Raw genomic sequence first — 22,500 nt, 5'->3', positions numbered from 1 at the left:
GACAGTTAATACTATACGATTTTTTTTTTTTTTTTTTTTTAGAAAAAGAGAGGTGTAACTATTTCCATATTTTTTTAATGGGTGTTAATTCTAACATTTGTTTAAATAATCCACTTATATCTTGGGACTAATGTTCACTGAGAAAAAACATTTGCTGTTCGGAGCCCCAATGCCAGACCAAATTTTGAATTATTCATATATGTTTTTCTTTCTTTTGCATTTTTCTTTTTAACATAATCAAATAGCTTGATTTTTTTTTTTTTTTTTTTTTTGCATAATCTTCTTAATCAACTGAGATCTTAATTTTAATGAATATAGTGCCTGCGTGTTCTTCTAAGATGCAATTACCATAAACAAATTAGAAACTTTAGAATCACAGTGACATGCCTTTATATTTTCTGGGATATGGTTAAAAATCTGATGATTTATTCGATGCTGATTTATTTATTCTATATGTAAACCTTAATTACAGTATTTATATCAGAGTACATATATTTTTATTTTTGTAAATATTCATATTTAATGTTAATTACAATGGCGAGGTAGATCATTGAAGAAACGAAAAACCTAATTAAATGGGGTTTATAATATCAGAAAGTATTGGTTATGAAGACGAAGTTATAGGGTGAAAACCAAATTACACGATCAACGGTGATACGAGAAAATAAAAAGGTGGCAACTCTAAAGGACTGATGTTTGAAATCTGTTAACTTTCAGTATTCAAGCATCATTGCCGAAGTCAGATTGATCAAATTCTCTTCAGGGGAATCCTATTGGTCAAAAAGACATAGGTTACGGGTATAAGTAGTGACACTTAGGAGTCGTTTTCCAAAAGAGATGTTGCATGATGGAGGAAAAGAAACAAACAAAAAAATATCAGTGCATAATAATTTATAAAATAAGTGTAAATTCTATGATAAGTGCTGATGGCAGGAATGAGACGAGATTTAGCGTGACACTGTTATGGTATATTAAATCCATGGATGAAGTAAGGACCTGGAAATATTAATCTGAAAAGTGCTCCTCGTGTTTCCTTCGTGGTCCGCTGCGTTGACATCGCCTCCTCCTTCCAGCCACGATTTAACCTTGCCTGTGTCTCTGGTACGTGCAGCCATATTACGTACAGACAAATTATGCATTAGCACAGCATAACCTGTTTTTTTTTTTTTTTTTTTTTTTTTTATAACAACATAGCAAGGTAAATGTAGATATCTTTTTAAATACCATTATACTGTCTTCTGTCCTCTCTCTTTCTCTCTCTCTCTCTGATACTTAGCAATTCAAAGGTATTGTCAAAGCACTCTTCTTCTTAATGATTCTTTAACATGATGTCGGTTGCAAGTGATTGCATGCTCATATAATTTCAGCCAATACTTTGTTTAGCGTAATTCGGGGCAAGACGAGACGTGGGGTAAGATGAGACACTTGGAGACTTTTAGAAGAAAAAGGGCTCGTTTTTCGCATGGATTTCGTCAAAATTATTCAAACAACGTCGTTTCGAGTCTCCTTTGTCTTTGATTCGTGATTTTCAACCGGAGAATATTCACATCGCAAAGAAAGTAACGCTTTTATGAAGGTGTGTTCATTGTTAGTATTGCTTGCCGCCCATCTTATTCGAGGTGGCACATGCAAAATACTAGTTGCTAAAGCAATAAATATCTTTAAGGTTGACCTCCATGGGTTTAAACCAAATTCAGGGTATGCCAATACCAAAGAAAACTATCACTAACAGGGTCAAATTTTCGTTTTGTGTTATTAAGAATTTAATCTTTGCATATGCTTTGGGGCAATACGACATCTTGGATATACGATCATGGCCGAAGATGCTGTAAACATAGTGCATGTTGTAAAGTGCAAATAAGGGGGCTCTTGTGGTGTTTCCTTTGAGGTATGTTAAGTAGCTTTTCATTGAAAATTTAGTTGATGTTAAACAGACAGGAACAATATTTTCGTGGCATGCGATTAAATTGATGCAGCTTTTCAAAGGGTTCAGTAAGAATGCCTGTATTTTTTTTTTTTTTTCAATTTCATAATAAATAATTACTATATTTCATGTTTAAAACACATGACGTTTTTATGTATTTATATGCAAATGTCTTGAAATCTAGGATAAACTTTGCAAATAGGTGAAGCAAAGTCACCTATGATATTCTTATCTTGCCCCATATGAGGGGCAAGATGAGACAATTTAGTTCTGGGTACTGATTTTTTATTTGCTACTTATATTAGCTTTATTTACATTTTCTTTCATTATATCTACGGGAGTGGTCTTATGTTAGCCATTTGGCAAAACTTTGCCAAAAGGCTAATTGCCAAATGCTTTGTTTTAAAAAATGCAGTTATTTTCTTGTCTCATCTTTGCTCCCCAAATGATTCACATTTTGCCATATATCATGTATTATCATGTAGCGGTACAATATACAGCGTAAATGGGATATGGTTATATGCTATAACATTTTAACATATTCTCCAACTACATGTTTTGAAATATTCAAGTATGAACTTCAAACATTGCAGAAAATAGTAATGGAGATCAAGAGAGTCCGAATCCACGCTCCATCTTGTGATGACATTATCCATGGTGCCACGGTTCCTACAAGGTTTAGCCGGCAAGAGAACCTTTCAAGTTCTCACCCTAAAAAGACGCCATTTCAGCACTTCGGGACGATGCACCAGTCTCCTTTAGTTCATTGCAATAAGGGACTGGAATGCTTCCTTGACTACCCACCATATCATTACAGGTCCTCAGATCACACCCACATACACACACACAAATATATATATATATATATATATATATATATATATATATATATATATATATATATACACACGGAGTGCAGACGTTAGCTCTTCATCCTCGCCCTCAGGGTGGGCTGAGCTTCTTGTACCGCCTCTAAGGCCTCTCTCTTCGACCATATAAACCATAGATCGGTGTTTAAGATTAGTTGATCCCTTTTTTTATAACAAAGTATACTTTTTGCTATTTGGTCAAGTATAAACTGCTGTATAATCCAACTGTATACAAGATTCCACCTACATTTTGTTTGTGAGTGTTTGATGTGCCAGGATGTAGCAATCTTTTAATATATTTTATTAAACATGAGAAATCTGGGCAAAATTACTCACCTGAAACCTCTGTTCTTGTTATGGCATTTCTTGTATATGCATCTTTATCTGTTATCTACTAACATTGTGCTAAATCCTTGTGGATAACGTTCTATACATTTTGCAAGAACGATGGAACTGTTGTAGTTAGCCATACCTTCACATGCTTTTGTTGGATAACTATTGTTGCTTATTAGTTTGTGAAAATGACCTTTCTCTCTCTCTTTGATGATAACATACACGTACAAAGGTGAGTGTGTATGCGTGTGTGTTTGTATATATATATATATATATATATATATATATATATGTGTGTGTGTGTGTGTGTGTATGTATAAATACATACATATATATTATATATATATCATGTACATATATATACATATGTATACATCTCTCTCTCTCTCTCTTTATATATATATGTGTGTATGTGTGTGTGTGTGTGTGTGTGTGTGTGTGTGTGTGTGTGTGTGTGTGTGTGTGTGCGTGTATATAGTAAGTATATATATATATATATATATATATATATATATATATATATATGCGTGTGTGTTACATATGTACATGTGTGTACATATATATAATATATATTTTATACACTTATCTTAAATTTATTTTGTTCTTTACAGTTATTCAGTTCCCCCACCCACCATTCACTTAGTTATTTGGCAAATGTGATATCGTGACAAGCGGGGGAGGGGGGGGGGGCACGATAAGATAATAACAGAGCACGTCATCCTGCCCGTGTTCTCTTTCTCTATTTGGAGATCTTGTCCGCGATTGTAGTTCCGGTGTGTGTATGTGTGTGTGTGTGTGTATGTGTTCAAGTGCAGATAAGTTTAAATACATGTAATATCATTCCCCACAATGGTTCTCATTTCCATCACATGTAAATACGCAAAGGACCTTTATAAAACACATAATTGATTTGGGAAATAGTCCTTCAGACGTCTGTCTAATAAAAGTGTACATTATTTGCAGGGCTTTGCATTAACCTTCAGCCACCCACAATGTGAACAATAGGGTGGCAACGCCAGGACGGACATTTAAGAAAATGACATTAGTCACCCTCTCCTCTTCCCTTTCCTCTCAGCTGGTGGCTGGCTACCAGTGTTGCACTTTACTCGCTCACTACCGCAGACAGTGCAGTCATTCATTAGCTCCTCGAACTGTGAATGGAGAGCAGGTTGTTCTGGAAAGGCCACTTTGGTACAAGGCATGCGACTCTACGTTATAAGCTCGTCAGCCACGCCGGCTGTTAAGAGATTTTTTTTATCTTATCTTGTGATCCAAGAGTATCATAGTGGACCATTTGTAAGTCTACATTATCCATCCGCTTTTTTCGATGCTTCACGTTTCATTGTTATTCCCTCGAGGAAGAGGGTTTCATGTTTAGGTCACATTTTGGCATATTCTGTTTCATATATATCAGAGATTATGCTAAATATGCTAAAGGAATTGCTGGAGCAAATAGACAGAAAAGGGAGCGTTCAAAGTCAGGTAATAGCAACTTCCCCATTGAGTGGTGTCCACTGAGTAATGAAGATCGAGCGAAGCGCTGTGGAAAGAGGGGCGCGCACTGAACCCCGCTATCTTGGGGTTGTTTATCTTAGGGCGTCCCGCTCCCCAGGCTCACTCGCCACCCAACCCTGCCCCCACCCTCACTGTGTCACCCTCCCAGGCAGATAGCAGACGTAGGAGCGGTGCCCTGCTCTCAGCGCGTCCTGGCGAAGATCATAAGGCGCTTCTCATCGGAAACAGACGTGACGCGCAGAGGGGACCGGCGGTTACTTCGTTTGCAGTACAACGATTCCACTAAGGACCAAGGATAATCATCCGCCTGACCCTTGGTCGTTTTCCCTTCGAACTTCATCCTCGTGAATTACCGTGTCTCTTATCCAAAGAATTTCAATCTAGGCTTCATCGTACAGAAAGGGTACTTGGTTGAGTGTCGTGTTGAGAGGGTGTCCATGGGAATTAGTCATCGGAGCGGGAACTTGGAGTTTAAAAAAGAGACAGACATCCTACGAACACTGTAAATCCCTTCGCCTACTACAGATCCACGAGTGAATTAAAGGATATACAAACATTCAAACAAAACCACGCTCGGGAAAGTAGAGACGGTACAAATACTTAGCTGAAAAAATAACTCTCGTCGCAACTTACTCTACGTACCTCCGAACATGTAAGGAACCGACTGAAGTCATGGTCACTCGTAAACACATGTGATTCCTTAGTTACGGGCTCTCTTGACGATAATACGGACGTGTCCTGAGTTCTCCGAGTGAGAATGACAGGGTTCCCGAGTACAAAGCGCGGCCTGGCAGTGCGGGCGAGCGATGAGAGGAAGCGGGTAGGGTGAGCCCGCCTGTTGCATCGGGAATGCAACAGAATCTACAAGTATAAAAGGTTCCGAAGAAGATTTTTGTGTAAAAAGTGCCGTTAGAAAACAAATATACAGAGGGGAAATAAAGGTCATCAGTGAACCCATCAAGACATAAGAAGAAACAATCAAATGTAACTTCGTGGAAGCAAAACAGGAAGGTGTCGACACCATCGAAGCGATACGAGACATAGCGCTGTCATCTTTTTATGTTGGTAAGTATGACTCAAGATTTAATCCAAACTTGAGCCATTGTTTTATCGTGTACTAGGAAAAGGAGTTATTGTACATCCAACATAATTGTTGCAAGACGCCGTACTGCAGTGAAATCGCACACCATCCGTAAATGTTATCGTACTGCATTTATGCTCTATTTAACAACTATCTTCGTAGGGTGGTGTTAATATCACTACTGAAAACGTCAGTTGTATTAGATGCACGAACGGCCAAATTTGTGAGTCATTGGTTTTGATAAGTATTAAAGACATGTACGCGCGTTCGTATATAATTATAGTAATAAGTACTGTACAGCATATTATATTCGAGAGTCATTTTTCCTTTGGTGGAGGGAGACGTGGAATTTAAACTTGTGTACAGTGTTGCACCAAACGGTCGTTTAGTATTGTAGAACGCCAAGTTGAAGCAGAGGGGGGAAGCCTTGGGGGAAGGATGTCGCCATAGTGACTGCATGAAAACAAAACAATGACGTTTTTTTTTCTTAGTGGGAGTTTTAGGTTTATTATTGTTATTGTGATTACTAATATTACCGTTGGCATTTCAGCATCATCATCTTCATCTTCATCTTCATCATCATCATCATCATCATCATCATCATCATCATCATCATCATCTTTATCTTTATCTTTATCTTTATCTTTATCTTTATCTTCATCTTCATCTTCATCTTCATCTTCATCTTCATCTTCATCTTCATCTTCATCTTCATCTTCATCTTCATCTTCATCTTCATCTTTATCTTTATCTTTATCTTTATCTTTATCTTTATCTTTATCTTTATCTTTATCTTTATCTTCATCTTCATCTTCATCTTCATCTTCATCTTCATCTTCATCTTCATCTTCATCATCATCTTCATCTTCATCATCATCATCATCATCATCATCATCTTCATCATCATCTTCAACATCATCATCATCATCATCATCAGTATCATCATCTTCATCATCATCTTCAACATCATCATCATCATTTTCATTATCATCATCATCATCTTCAACATCATCATCATCATCATCATCATCTTCAACATCATCATCATCATCAGTATCATCATCTTCATCATCATCTTCATCATCATCTTCATCATCATCATCATCATCAATCATCATCATCATCATCAATCATCATCATCATCAATCATCAATCATCATCATCAACATCATCATCAACATAGCATTATCATCATCACCATCACCATTAACTAATTTAGTCAAGTATTTTGCCCGGCCATTCAGCAAGCATTTGATTAATAATGTATTTAGTCGTTATTTGTCTTCACTGTTATACAAAACCACGATATAAGAGACTAAATGACGTATCATCCCACAGATTAGCTATGTTGTATAAAAAACAGTAATAAGAAAAAATCACACTAATAATGATGAGGAGGACGGAGACGATGTAGGCTAAAAAGCTTGTTTTAATATGGAACTAGAAATAGAAAAAGAGTAATTGGTTTAAAAGATTTTTCTTTGCCTCAAGGTAACTGGGGGACGTGATATAAATCTCCTGTAACAATATACAGCATTGTTTTTGTCACAAGATCTTGTGATACTCATATTTCCTTTGGTTTTGGATCCAGTTCAGTGTGTGTGTGTGTGTGTGTGTGTGTGTGTGTGTGTGTGTGTGTGTGTGTGTGTGTGTGTGTGTGTGTGTGTGTGTGAGTGTGAGTGCGGGCGGGCGGGCGGGCAGGCGGTTGGGTGCGGGCGGCGTGCGTGAGTGTGTGATTTTGTTCCTATTCGGCGATATGCTGAGATGTCTTAACCCTGCACACTTCCTCTCGGATATTAGGTCTCATTAGTGGTTCTAAATTGTCCTAATTTCTCAAAAACAGGGTCTGCGAATATAGCATCTTAGTAATAAATGTGATATCAAAAAATGAAATAAGGTTTCAGTCCGATATTTTTTTTCAGGATTTGCCATACTTACAAAAGCACACTCATTTATGTCATCTATTTAATGCGCCAAAATTAGGTTTCAATCCGACATTTTTTTTTTCAGGATTTGCCATACTTACAAAAGCACACTCATTTCCAAAAGCACACTCATTTATGCCATCTACTTAATGCGGCAAAATTATATAGGTAATTTAATACCGGCCCGCCCAGCTACCTGACACACCCAAGGGAAACCGACCTAAAACGTCCAGCGGTGTTTTTAAGGAAGGCCATTCTTATACATACATTAGTCTCCCTTCTATAACGGACTATGTCCTTTTGCTATTAATGATAAGTAACTGATAATAGGTCGTTGTTATATTCATAGATTCCTTCCCATAATAGACTATGTATTTTTGATATCGATAATAGCCAATTGATGTAGGTCGTTATCATTTACACAGGATCCCTACTATGAGAAACTGTGTATTTTTGATACTAATGATAGTTAACCAACATAGATAGGTGTCTACAAAAATGTTCACCATGATATCAAAGTCGCAAAGAGACGGATAATTTATACTGATCAATACGGGTCTCCTGAAATATTTCCGTGTTAAATATATATTATTTTTGTTTATAACTTTTTTTTTTTTCTCGCATTACTGTTATTATTTCTATCAGCATAATAATCTCCACTCCTCTCGCTACAACTGGTACCATCATGGTCGTATTTCCTTTTGTAAGCAGTGATGGTACTGTTTTTATCATAGTTACCATTGCCATAATTAGTGATATTATCAGTCATCATCATCATCATAATCATAATCATCATTATCATTCTTACTATTATCATTATCATCATCGTCATTATTGTTGTTATTATTATAATCGTCATTATTATTATTATTACTGCTGTTCTCATTATTATTATTATTATTAGTAGTAGTAATATTAGTTTTTTATTAGTATGATATCTATTATCATTATTATCATTACTGTTATTATATTGTTTTTAAGAGTGATTAGATTTGATTAGAAATATAAAAATAGATAAAAGATACGTAAATACCGGAAGTTGTGGTAATGATGAAAATCAGCGTGATTAATACAGCCCCTCCCCTGCCTTTCCCTCCTCCGCTTTTCACGCTGATTAACGAAATTAACCGATATTAAGGGTGACTGAAAAGACTAGCATACGTCACACGCTTCAAGAGGCACGCACACCCCACTCACTCGCTCGCTCACTCACTCACTCACTCACTCACTCACTCACTCACTCACTCACTCACTCACTCACTCACTCACTCACTCACTCACTCACTCACTCACTCACTCACTCACTCTCACACACACAGACACACACACACGAACTCGCACACGCGCACGCGCACGCGCACATACACAAACAATATATGAATATAGGGGGGGAAAGGGGGCTTAACTAACGATGTAGCGAGAAAAAAATATGAAGAAAGTTTTAAAAACAAATGTAAAGTCGTATTATGCCATGTGACGTGTAGTAGTGTCAATTCATTTACTAAGGTTATACAAAATCGAATGCCACCAGAGAGAATTGAATTACATATCTTTAAAGAAATGCAAACGGAAATTTCTTTAAAAAGTCTCGTCAAAAAATCAATTATGTACCTCTGTTTAACCTCCTCTTGGCGGTCCACGTCCGTCTCGTTCATTTCGTTTGAACTCTTACATTTTCCTGGACATAAATAGGCTTTATCTCTAGATCGTTCTCTGGGGACAAGCCGCGCAGTATGTTTACTTTTTTTTACTAGTAATTTTATTATTTAGTCGATATGAGACACCCTAGGTAACGACAGGAAAGATTCTAACACAATCTGGAAGAAAAATAGTAGCGTCTAAATGTTTACAGGTCACGTAAATTGTTTACTCTAGGATAAAAAATTCGAGTGATCTAACACATACCAACGCTGTTAATAGCTTTTGTGTTTCTTTTTTAACTGCGGTATCTTTTTTTGTTCGTCTACCCAAAATATGTACATTACATGTAAAGGAGAGAGAGAGAGAGAGAGAGAGAGAGAGAGAGAGAGAGAGAGAGAGAGAGAGAGAGAGAGAGAGAGAGAGAGATTTTATTTGACCTGTTCATTGAGATTAAAACTTACACCTTAAAAGGATGAGGTAACGTAGGTTATCCTCACCCCTATCATAAAAAGTCCCTATGTTAGCTCACATTTCACATACAAAACATAGGTCTCTCAACAAATGAGACATACACATATCTCCATTGGATCTATCTAGCCCAGTGAAGAGATATCTATGGTTAAGACACGCTTTGCAGTATCAGTATTAGTCTGTTGATATTGGCAGGTCCTGAGCCAGGCCAAACGCAATTACTCATGTCAAGAAGTGCGAAACTATGTGTAAACAAATGTTGAAGTCTGAACGCGCTCTCACTTGTTTCGTTGTTTCAAGAGAGGCTCTATCAGTCTTGTCGCGTCCTTACGTTTCTCCAACATCTCTCGAATGGTTGCCCATTCGTCTTGCACAACTTCCTATTTTTTCAAAAGGCTTTCTTTCTCCTGGTCTTTGCACTTCAGCGGGAGCTACCTGAAGTCCACAGAGGATGTTCCTCCCACTACACTCGCTGTTATTTCCCTGTCCTTTCCTTGATTTTTTATCTTACAGTCTACACTTTGTTCCTCTTCAGAACCACTTATATTTCTATATTTCTTTTATGCGTCGGAGGAGGGGGGGGGGGGGCCTCCTGTTCCAGTTTCTGTTCCTTGGTTTCACCGTCTTGTTTTTTTTTGTTTTTTTTTTTCCCCAAGTACATCCATTCTCCGCATCAGTGTCTGCAGCATCCGGGTGATTGCCGATACTTCCCAGAAAAATCCGCATCACTACATGGCACTTCCTTCACTTTTTGCACCTGTCGGTCGTCCTGACGTTGATCGCTTCCCTTTGACGACGACGCCACACGCGGTGGCCCCTGCAGCCAGGCGTTAGGGACTGTAGTTGTAGCTTCCCTTTGTACCTCTGCCTGCGAGGTGGCCGGGCCTTTTTCGTTTCCCGCTATTCCTTGCTGGTGAACCGCCGAAATTAGCTTTGACTGACTTTGACCCGGCATTGTGGGGGTCTCCGCAGTTGCAGCAGCAAAGTTTAACCCTTTCCCCCTTTTTAATTTGGGCTCGGTAGATCCTAGAGTCATGCTTTCTACCGCAGAACCTACATCGAGCATCCTGCTGACAGGTCCAAGGCTTCTGGCCCCATCGGCAACACTTGAGGCACATATACTGCGCTCCAGAGATGAATACTCTCTCGGGCACTTTCTTTTCAGGAGGGCAACGTGCTGACTCTGCTCCTCACTCCTGGACGCATGCCTCTTCACCCACACAAATCTGTCATCGTCCAACAAAAAGTCTGGGTCCACTATGGTCGGGTATCGGAAAATTATAACTTTAGTGAGTTTTTCCCCAGCCTTTGGGGCAGTCATCACTGCCCCTTGCATCCGCTTCGCCTGCCCGTACCTTGAGATAAGGCCTCCCTCTGCCTTCCTTCATAAGTGGCTCGAAATCACGGTGGTCCCTGTCCAGTTCCATGGCCCACCTTAATATCTCCAGGAAACTCATGGCGCAGTCCTGTGGGATTAACAATCGTTTCCTGCCATTCATATCAACAACATTTTGATATCCTGCTTCGGTTCCCTCTTCGTTCTTCTTCCTCTTCTCCTCCTGCTCGCATCCATTTTCATTGTCACTCATGTCCACACTTCCTTCACTTCTTTCCCTCTTATGTGGTCCACTTGCAACATGCCCTTGTGAGGTAAAACTTGTCCAGAGGCACCTCACCCGCTCCCTGTCTGTGGTGGCAGGTAAACATAGGATTCAGGAAATCTCTGACGACTAAGGACAGCACTAAAACACGACCTACTTATACGAGAGATACACCACGACTGAGAGAGAGAGAGAGAGAGAGAGAGAGAGAGAGAGAGAGAGAGAGAGAGAGAGAGAGAGAGAGAGAGAGAGAGAGACAGACAGACAGAGACAGGCAGAGAGAGAGAGAGAGAGACAGACAGAGACAGAGACAGAGACAGACAGAGAGAGAGACAGAGACAGAGAGAGAGAGAGAGAGAGAGAGAGAGAGAGAGAGAGAGAGAGAGAGAGAGAGAGAGAGAGAGAGAGAAGAGAAAGGGGGGAGGGGGGGGGTATAGAATAAGACTACACTAATATAAAATGAAAATAAAAATTAAGCATGCATTAAAACGTGTAAATTAAAACTCACAGATCATTACCAAGCCATAGAATGAGCATAGCAAGAACACCAAGTCGTACCCTTAATTAAAACTAACATATTATTGAGGCTCTAAGTACAAACATCATTTAGAATTCAATTTATTATAACCCCAGAGTGTGCCTTGTGCCATTCAAAAGTACGTATGTATTACTCGTGGACCATTTTCTTGGCAACTCACCACAAGAATGTCTTAATCAGTGATGTTGATACTTAAACCTTAAATGCCTTTCCAGATAAGTAAGTGGTGATACATCAAATGAAAAACTAAAAAACAACCCTAGCATGCCGGAAGTTGTTGATGCGACCCTCATTATCATTGGTTCTATGATGAGCTTTTTGTAGCTGTGGTGGAAACAGGGGAGCATTTTTTTTTTCTCGTGCACAGTAGAGTGAGTATGCTATTAGCACAATATAGTGTTTGGGTGGTGCTGTACAAGCGCCGAACACACTGGTATTATTAGACACCGTAAAAATTAATGCTTAAGATAACTTTTTGTGTGTTTTTTTCAGTGTGTATATATCCATCTTTCTCGTGTTAAATTTCAATTTGATATCAATAAAGTTTAATATCCTTCCAGCCACCTACACAGTACCATGTGAGACTGCTATGATAAAAAGCTTCGCCAAAATTTGAAGATATTTGGACATCTCAAAATAAACATATGTGGTGGAAAAGAAATAGCGAACAAAGGAACGATACGAAATTTGAATATAAATATATATAGTTCTATATATATATGTGTGTGTGTATTTATATACAGAGATAGATACATAGATATAGATGCGCATTATCTTGCCGCTTCAGAAAATTCTTCCTCCATGAAGATCATAAGCAAATAGACATGTTCGACTGATTTTGTGGAACGTTTTAACAGAGTATTTATCTTGCTTTTACAATTTCGGGAAATGAGATTCACATCCGAGTATGAATGGGGCTGTTCTTCTAGGAAGAATGAATTAATGAGGTGTTGAAAAAAAAGTTATTGTAAAATGAATCATGATAACTCAGTACCAGTTTCCTTGCGTCACCAGATGAATTTGATCCAACTGAATTGAGAAAACACACACACACACACACACACACACACACACACACACACACACACACACACACACACACACACACACACACACACACACACAGAGGCCTAAATAGATTATGCAAACACCTAGACCGGCTGAAGACTGGTTCAGGTACTAAGCATAAATGTTGACCCCTTCAAAAATATGAGAATAAACACATTTCCAGTGCAGTTTAAGTAAAACGAAATCACACAACATAATAACCCTTGAAAGCATAAAAGCAACTGTCTAGTTTTCAACCAGGAAGAAAATTATCTCTTACTTTACATCTAAACAGATGAATTGGCGAATCATGTCATCTGCGTTAACATATGGAATACAGTGATTATTATTATTTTCTCTTTAGGTTTTTTCGTTCAGAGTCTGGTAATTAGGTATGTCCCTGCCTTTTCCACTGCTATTATTTCAGTTTATCTTACGTGTAAATGGCATCGTGAGTCTAAAGCTGGTGGTTGATTGTATAGAAAAAAACTACTTGATAAACGAATAAGGAATAAAAAAATAAGATAATAGAATTACTAAATATTTGTTTCTCTTTGAGTGTGCTATCTAGAAATCCTGGAAATTTGATGGCTAGAGTAAACGCAACTAATCTGAAATTAATCGATTTTCTTAACTATTTAATGCGAGAAACAGTGACATGCAATTTATATCATCCAATCGTATTAACATGTAAATATAACAACAGAGAAACGGGCAGCCACATATGTGGACTTTTGTACCCAAAACCAGCTGGTACTCGAGGTACGATATCCTAACCTTGGTACCCCACCAAAACTGTCTTGTTCATCAAAACCACCAACATCGGATATGAGAAATTTGTCTAAATAAAAATTCAGCTTTAGAGTCCTGTGGCACAAAGCGGCTGTTGAAACTGGCTAGTCGTGTTTACATTCGAAGAAAAGGAAACGCCGACGCCATGACTAAGTTCTACAGGGAATGTTGCACTAGCATATCCTAGATATACATAAGTTCGCACACACACACTTCGTTCGCAGTATCGCCAGTCATTTTAGAGATACTTTTCCAGTAATGTCCCGCTCGCGCGAGCGTGTGTTCTATTATATATGTGTATATATATATATATTATATATTATATGTGTATATGTGTGTGTGTATGTATGTATGTATGTATATTTATGTATATATATATACGATAATAAATATCGCAGACACAATTTTTGCATATTTATTTTCTGCTGATTCCCAACCATTGAGGCGAAATCTATGAAAATTAAAGTGTATGCGAAGTAGGTTCGAGGGAGTGCGACTGCTACCAGAACACACCAACTTTGGCCCCAAATTGCACATATTTTTTTTGATATACTTTGGTCATGCTGTCTTCAAACTCCCGAAATTTTAAGACCATGGCAGATGGAATATTAATGTTGTTGCTGAAAAGGTGGATTTTATAATGTAAAATGTATGTGTAGGTAGCAGTACCCATGAAAAATTCCCTATTCTTATTTTCTGTAATGGTTAATGGAAAGCTGATGCACAAGGAAATAAATATATAAGTATTCATGTTTGCGTACCACAAGACACTACTGTAGGTATATTTTATATTATTTGGTAAATATTTCGCAAGTTTTGACATTTTGATAGCATTACAGTCATTGACAAACAGGTCTATTCACAGGACAAGAATGAAGACCCAACCAAGCAAGCGCGTGGCTTTCTCGCCACTGCCAGCCGAGGACAAGGAAGCTGTCGATCAAACAACCGCGGAAAAGGACGCCGACGGCCTTGTATCGGAAAGACCTGCGAGCGTCTGCAAATTCACCTGGTGGAATGAGGTAAGGTACAAGGTAGCAGGACACAGGATAGTTCCAGTATACACAGGTTTCTGTGGGTGTGGCTTTTCCCATTTTCTGTGGATGTGGCATGTCCCATTTTCTGTGGATGTGACATATCCCGGTATTCGAAGATTCGATATAGCTCATTATTTCCCATTTTCTGTAGAAGTTCCGTATCCCATTTTCTGTGTATGCAACGATGGGGGCGTGGAAGTAAGCGATTTTCTGTGAATTTGACGATGTTGGCGAGTTTTTGTGTGGGAGTGAAATGCGTGTTAGTAACTGACTTTGTAATTGGAGAATGTCGTGTGGTTAATTTGATAATGCATCTCTTGGAAGGGGGATGTAATACATCGTCACGACATTTCCACGACGATATTTTAATGAACAAAACACCCGATCATGCATTTTATACATTCGTATGAAAATATACAGGATATGGATGTGTGCACACATATATGTATATATGGGTAGGTCCATAATTGTATACACGTACACTCACACCCACTAACTCGCAAGCACACGCACACACACAGTCGCACACACGCACGTACACTCACGCACTTGCGCACACACATATATGTGTGTATACATATATACACATATATGTGTGTATACATATATACACATATAAATGTATATATATATATATATATATATATATATATATATACATATATGTGTGTATATATATATGCGTGTGTGTTTATTAATTAATTAATTAATTTATTTATTTATTTATTTATTTATACACTCTTACGTATACATATACACATACATACAATTTATACACACACAGACATTGTGTATTCGTGATTATATATACATATACAACGTACTTAAATATTTTCCCACTATGAAGTAATACAAGTTCTTCTGAATATATAAGAACAATATTAGTGTTTCGTAAGTTTTACCTAAAAATCCACAAGCATAAAGCTGCATCAAATCTTTATGACTCCTCATTTTATGGACATAAGGCCGTTGACTCACCTCGCCCCACCTCCACCTGTATCGATGTAACAGCAATTGCATAGCCATCGATGTTTGTGCAACCACTATCCCCACCATCCTTTCTTCATATTCATGACCTGTTTCGAAATCCCATTCACGTCAGTGTGGGACAGAAATCTCCCCGGAATGTATTGTAAGCTGTATTACTCCTTGCGGAACTCTATTTTTTTTATTTTGTTTTATTATTATTATTATTATTTATCCCGTCAAGACCTATGCTTCAGATCATTACGCAGCCTTTCCTTGCCAGAGCCGGATAACCCAGCCCCCTCGTAGCTAAGCCGCCCACCTAACACGCAAGCAAACGCCCTTCCTCCTCCACAAGCCACGCTCTACCGCCTGCATTTCCGTTGTTTCCGCCCTAAAATAACATAACGGTGAAGCAGACCGCGAACTGTCGGCGCGCTCTCCCCGGCCGCATTGCGTCATCGCTTCTCGGGCACGTCGCTTATTGAATGGCGTGTTGTTTCGAGGAGCGTTAGAGTATTTTTGGGAAGGTCTGCGTTGTCCTGGGATTTGGGACTTGGCCGAGAGCGGTTCGAGCTAACTGGACCTAATTGGAATCAAGTGTAAATAAATGTAATGCTAACAATGTGATGAATGCGGGCACTGGATATGCGATCGCTCGTCGCATGTATAACTTTACAAAGTGAATGCACGATGCGACAGATGACATCGGTGATGCTAAAAACTGATAATTCCATTCTTGATTATTAAATCAATTATGTATTTCACTTGTCTCTCAAAATGCAGCTGCTGGCTACTCTGCATGTTTGACCACCAAACAGTGAGGTGGAGCAGCCTCAAGGTTAGGTGTTAAAATTAACCCGTTGTGCCGGGTGGCAGGGGGCGGGGTGGGTTAGCCTCCCCCTCCCGCCCCCTTGTGAGTCCTGCAGTCAGTCAGCAAGACGGGCCCAAACACGGAGGGTCCCTTGCTCTCAACCTGCCGCGCCAGTAGGAAGAGCCATCCCACGTGGAGCGCAGACACGCCACCCTGCCCTCGACCCCTACAAGACAACGCCCCCTGTTTGGATCGCCGAACACGGCACAGGCTACTGTGTGCGGCTGAGTCTAGTGCTGAGTCACCGTTGGCGAAGGCGCACGCAACACCTGCTGTTTTTCAGCTGGTGTGGAGGACTGTGTCGTGAGCGGCGGACACGCACAACTTTCACTGAAGTGCGAGCTGCGAGTGTTCTAGAGTCGCGCCGTGGAAGGCAATCCGGATGCAGCGAAACCGGAGGTTGGTGTGGTACCGACAGATTTCCTGTAACTGATAATGGTACAACACCCTGTTTCAAGAATGCCATTCGGAGCGGCGCGCGTACAAAGTGACATGTTGACCTTACGAAGAACGTTGATACAAGACGAGTTTTTTAAAGCACCGGCGTTTTTACTCATCTGTAACTCGTGCAGTGAGGGAGTGTGTGTGCAATGGCGATCTGATGTATATAAATGATGAAATGAAGAATTCGTGACTCGCTATCGAAAATCTAAATGGTCGAGATTAACTTTATCTAATCAGATATGTAGAGGAACTACTATACACCTGTAGGAATGTGCACAAACACCAAGTGTTATAATGAACAAGTAATTTTCACTGTGGATGAAAATTAAAAAAAAACAAAGACAAAAACAAAACAAGGCGACCCGTTATATTAGTGGAAATCCCTGTTTAAAGGCGTGAAGGACTCTCCAGTGTAAGATTTTTTTCCTAGTGACTTTACATCCTCAGTGAGGAATGTATGTGGCGGTGTTGGGTCCTCTCTAGATCCCCTCTGGTATGAGGATGCTTATTCCAGAACAGTTTGAAAGTGCTCACCACAACAATGGAAAATAACTCTGTGTCTTCACTGTCGTACCTTGTCAACGTTAGGCAGGGGCGACCCAAGTTCACCATCAGAAATGAGGTAAGTACGACTCGATGGGCCCAGACCCTAAGAGGAAAATGTGAGTCATTCTAGGAACTATATGGCAAATCAAGAACGTCGCTCGCCTCCATAGAGTAAAATACCTAACGATGCAAATTAATATATAAAAAGATAAACAAAGACAACAATAACCGAAACGAAACAATTGATAATATTAATCACGAGACTCTAGATTATAAATCTGGGGAGAAACTACTCAATATTATCCAGGAGAGAGTGAGGTAGTAGGAGGTTCGAAAGTTGCGGCAGGTGTCGCCCCGAGCCTTAGGATGAGGTGGCCGAACCGATACAAATCCGTAACTTGTCTACATTCGTTGGCTTTCACACTGTTGAATTCAGAGCCAGTTTTCTTGGACAGGAAGAGCGAGATTTAGTAGTTGTACATCATAAGCGAAGATGATAAGGAGATCTGCGTTAAAGAGAAAGTAACGTTTTAGTTAAATCGCAAGGGGAGATGCGCTGCAGTAGATAGAAATTCTAAAATGCAATTAGTTGCATTGCCGTTGCTGCATTTCCTCTCGTCTTTATTACACTTCTATGTCAGTGTCATTGTAGTTATTTAGGGATTAATCATGACTGATTTACATTATATATAGATATATTACCAGACAGATGAATAAAGTCATAAATATCTTTACGTATATATATATATATATATATATATATATATATATACACACACATATTTACATATACATGCATAAATTTATATGTATATATACATATATGTACACATATATGTATATATATGTATATATTTACATATATGTACATATAAATGTATATATATACATGTATACATACATATACACGTACATACACATATATATGTATATATATGTATATATCTATATTTATCTATTAATGTATATACATACATATATATATATGTGTGTGTGTGTGTGTGTGTGTGTGTGTGTGTGTGTGTGTGTGTGTGTGTGTGTGTGTGTGTGTGTGTGTGTGTGTGTGTGTGTGTGTGTGTGTGTGTGTGTGTGTGTGTATGTATGTATGTATGTATGCATGTGCATATATACATATATATGTATATATATACATATATATGTGTATATATACATATATATACACATCTCTCTATATGTAACGTAAATCAGTCATGATTAATCCCTAAATAACTACAATGACACTGAAACACACACACACACACACACATATTATATATATATATGTATATATATTATATATATTATATATATTATATATATTATATATGTACATTACATATATTATATATATGCTTGCTTCTCTATCTTTCTACTTGCATGGTGTGTGTGTGTGTGTGTGTGTGTGTGTGTGTGTGTGTGTGTGTGTGTGTGTGTGTGTGTGTGTGTGTGTGTGTGTGTGTGTGTGTGTGTGTGCGTGTGTGCGTGTGTGCGTGTGTGTGTGCGTGTGTGTGTGTGTGTGCGTATGTTTGTGTGTGTGTGTGCGCGTGTGCGTGTGTGTATGTGTGCGTGCGTGTGCGTGTGTGTGCGTATCCGTGTACGTGTGTGCATGTGTGTTTCCGTGTACATGCTTGCGTGTGTAAGAGAATGAGAGAGATTTAAAAAAAAATAGATATATAATGATAATGAACTTAAAGTAAAAAAATAACTACCAGCAGAGTGAGAAAAAGACAAAGCTGGAGGCGCAAAGGGCTCGCCGATTGAGGATATATTGAATTATTGTCTGATCCTTGGCGTGTGATGTCGGGTCGTTAAGCAGAAAATGTCCTTATGTCCTTCGTCGTTAGGTCCTGGTGCGAGGGCATGCTGTAGAAGGTGATGTGCTATTGGCTTATATTTTTATTTGGAGTGATTTCATGATTGCATTTTGTGTATGTGGATATGTGTGGATGGATATATTTATTTATGTGTGTGTATGTGTATGAATCTGTGTATGCATGTATCTGTGTGTATTTATGCATGTATCTATCTATGTACGTATGTATCTGTTTGTGTGTGGTTATGTTTGTCTGTATCTATGTATGTTTATGTATGGATGTATGTGTTTATATGTATGTACATGTATATATGTGTATATGTATGTAACAGTCTATGTATGGGTATATATGTGTGTATGTATGTAACTATCTACATATGTGTGTGTGTGTATATATATATATATATATACATATATATACATATATATACATATATATATATGTGTGTGTGTGTGTGTGTGTGTGTGTGTGTGTGTGTGTGTGTGTGTGTGTGTGTGTGTGTGTGTGTTGTATGTATGTATGTATGTATGTATGTATGTATGTAAGTATCTCTGTATATATAATTTTGTTTTGCTTGTGCTCTTCCTCTTCTTTTGCCGATGGTGCCTACATGTAATTATATCCCACATATCAATAAATTGGAATCTTTCCGTAAAGAGCTCTTGGCCTATACCTACTGACACCATTCCACCATTCATAAATAGTAATAACTGACTCTGAAGTAATGGCAGTCACCGAACGGAGCCATGGAGATTATTCTTTGTTAGTCGGGGGCCACAAGATGGAAGAGGTTGGGAACAACAGCTTTAGGGTTTCTTTTTGGTGTCTAGAAATTATTTATATATATATATATATATATATATATTTTTTTTTTTTTTTTTTTTTTTTTTTTTTTTCTCTTGAAGGGCAGGATTTCGGTATTTTTTTGAGTGATTGTAGATAAAGTCAGTTACTGAGTGAGTGACCTGATCACTTTGGTCCTGCATCAAGTTTAGCTTCTTCGAGCAATACTTTCGGTTAGTTGTAGCGCATAAAATTTATAATTAAATTATTAATTACTTGTATATTAATTCGTTATTATATTTTATGATTCTTGTTTAGCGGTTTATATAAAAATTTTCCTTCGTACATTGATATGACCTGTTGCATCAACGTACAGACTCTACCCCCCCCCCCCCCCCAAAAAAAAAAAAAAAAAAAAAAAAAATATATATATATATATACACACACACACACACACACACACACACACACACACACACACACACACACACACACACACACACACACACATATATATATATATATAAATATATATATATAAGTAAAATAAGGCATCAAAACTAGATTTCTAAGCTGATCATAAAGCACTATCGCCACTCCAGATCTGCTTGCAATGGCGAACCGAATGGAACTCGCCAAAGCCACACATCAGCCCACTTTACAATGTCAGCGCTTAAATAACCAGAGTGAAGCTATAACCAACATAACGGACACTGGAAGGCCACTGTGGTTAGGATGGCTTTGCAAGGAGGATATTTTCTCTGTGTGCAAAGGTCTTTCGTGCTACAAGCTTGTAACGAGGGGTAACCGTGGGCCTGTGTGCTTTTGTTTACTTGTAGGAATATTTTCATCTGTAGGTCACGCGTCTGGATATTTAATCTTTTGGTATGTGTTATTTTTTCATGCATGTGGACGTTCGTGTAGCTGATTTCTATGTAGATATGATTTTATATTGCAGAAATCCCATTGGTTAAAACATTTCTCATGTATGTAATGTATATATTCATACTGTATATATACTGTATAAATATTGTATACATATTGTATATATATATTGTATGTGTTTATGTATATATACATATATATATATATATATATATATATATATATATATATATATATAGAGAGAGAGAGAGAGAGAGAGAGAGAGAGAGAGAGAGATTTGTAAATATATGCTGTATATGTTATATATATATATATACATTTATATATATATATGTATGTATATGTATATATATATGTATTTATATATATAATATATATATATACTGTATTGATATTATATATATATTTATATATACATATATATATTGTATATGTATATGTATATATATGCATATATATATTATATATTTATATATATAGATATATATATATATTATATATATCTTTACACACACACATACATACATACACACACACACACACACACACACACACACACACACACACACACACACACACACACACACACACACACACACACACACACACATACATACATACTTACATACATACATACATACATACATACATACATACATACATACATACATACACACACACACACACACACACACACACACACACACACACACACACACACACACACACACACACGCATATCTTATCAATACGTGCGCGTGTATCTGTCTGTAATTCTTTCTTTCTTATTTTTTTTCCATTATTTCTTCGTCATTTACTTCCCTCTCAGCTAATCAACCCTCCCTCTTTCAGCTCGTGATATGGTTCTCTATGATCTTCTACGTAGCCGACCTGTGCCTGGACCTGTGGGTATGCGTGGCCCATTTCAAGGCGCAGTTGCCGAAGTCGGGATGGTTCATCTTCTTCTGCATCCTGCTTCCCAACCTTTACGCTGGGTACAAGTCGCTGCAATGGTGAGTTGGGGCAATCCTGAGAAAGAGAGAGAGAGAGAGAAGAGAGAGAGAGAGAGAGAGAGAGAGAGAGAGAGAGAGAGAGAGAGATAGATAGATAGAGAGAGAGAGAGAGAGAGAGAGAGAGAGAGAGAGAGAGAGAGAGAGAGAGAGAGTGTGTGTGTGTGTGTGTGTGTGTGTGTGTGTGTGTGTGTGTGTGTGTGTGTGTGTGTGTGAGTGTGTGTGTGTGTTCGTGATCATGTTCGTGTTCTCGTTCGTGTGTGTGTGCGTGTTCATGTATGTGCTGTGTATGTATTTGTGCAAGTATCCACTCACCAAGTGAGGCAGAGATAAGATACCCCAGCGATAAGCTCCATGACCGAGCCACATCAGCCGCAAGGCACATAGGCCTGAGATCGATACAC

General features: G+C 38.3%; 2 protein-coding genes and 1 long non-coding RNA gene across 4 annotated transcripts in view; 2 read left to right on the top strand and 1 right to left on the bottom strand.

Annotated features, from left to right (window-relative positions):
- The window catches only part of LOC125035342, a 5,746-nt gene extending 2,994 nt beyond the window's left edge, over positions 1-2,752 (top strand). The window contains exon 3 of the long non-coding RNA XR_007115761.1: positions 2,518-2,752. This is a non-coding gene — a long non-coding RNA (uncharacterized LOC125035342). The remainder of the gene's footprint in view (positions 1-2,517) is intronic.
- Positions 1-5,415, bottom strand: part of LOC125035340 (caspase Dronc-like) — a 27,836-nt gene extending 22,421 nt beyond the window's left edge. Inside the window, exon 1 of the mRNA XM_047627663.1 lies at positions 5,284-5,415. Coding sequence (XP_047483619.1) covers positions 5,284-5,293 — 10 coding nt within the window. The 5' untranslated portion in view covers positions 5,294-5,415. The remainder of the gene's footprint in view (positions 1-5,283) is intronic.
- Positions 5,416-5,570: 155 nt separating this feature from the next.
- The window catches only part of LOC125035341 (XK-related protein 4-like), a 20,088-nt gene continuing 3,158 nt past the window's right edge, over positions 5,571-22,500 (top strand). The window contains exons 1-3 of one of the 2 annotated variants that reach the window (XM_047627665.1): positions 5,571-5,706; positions 14,603-14,759; positions 21,939-22,099. In XM_047627665.1, the coding sequence (XP_047483621.1) occupies positions 14,610-14,759; positions 21,939-22,099 (311 nt within the window). In that variant the 5' untranslated portion in view covers positions 5,571-5,706; positions 14,603-14,609. Of the gene's footprint in view, positions 5,707-14,602; positions 14,760-16,632; positions 17,681-21,938; positions 22,100-22,500 lie in introns of those variants that run through there. The other variant, XM_047627666.1, reaches the window with a different exon arrangement.

This window comes from Penaeus chinensis, chromosome 19, assembly GCF_019202785.1.
Source record: "Penaeus chinensis breed Huanghai No. 1 chromosome 19, ASM1920278v2, whole genome shotgun sequence".
NCBI classification, from domain to species: domain Eukaryota; kingdom Metazoa; phylum Arthropoda; class Malacostraca; order Decapoda; family Penaeidae; genus Penaeus; species Penaeus chinensis.
Note: the sequence above shows the minus strand (reverse complement) of the source record. Positions and strands in the feature narration are given on the sequence as shown.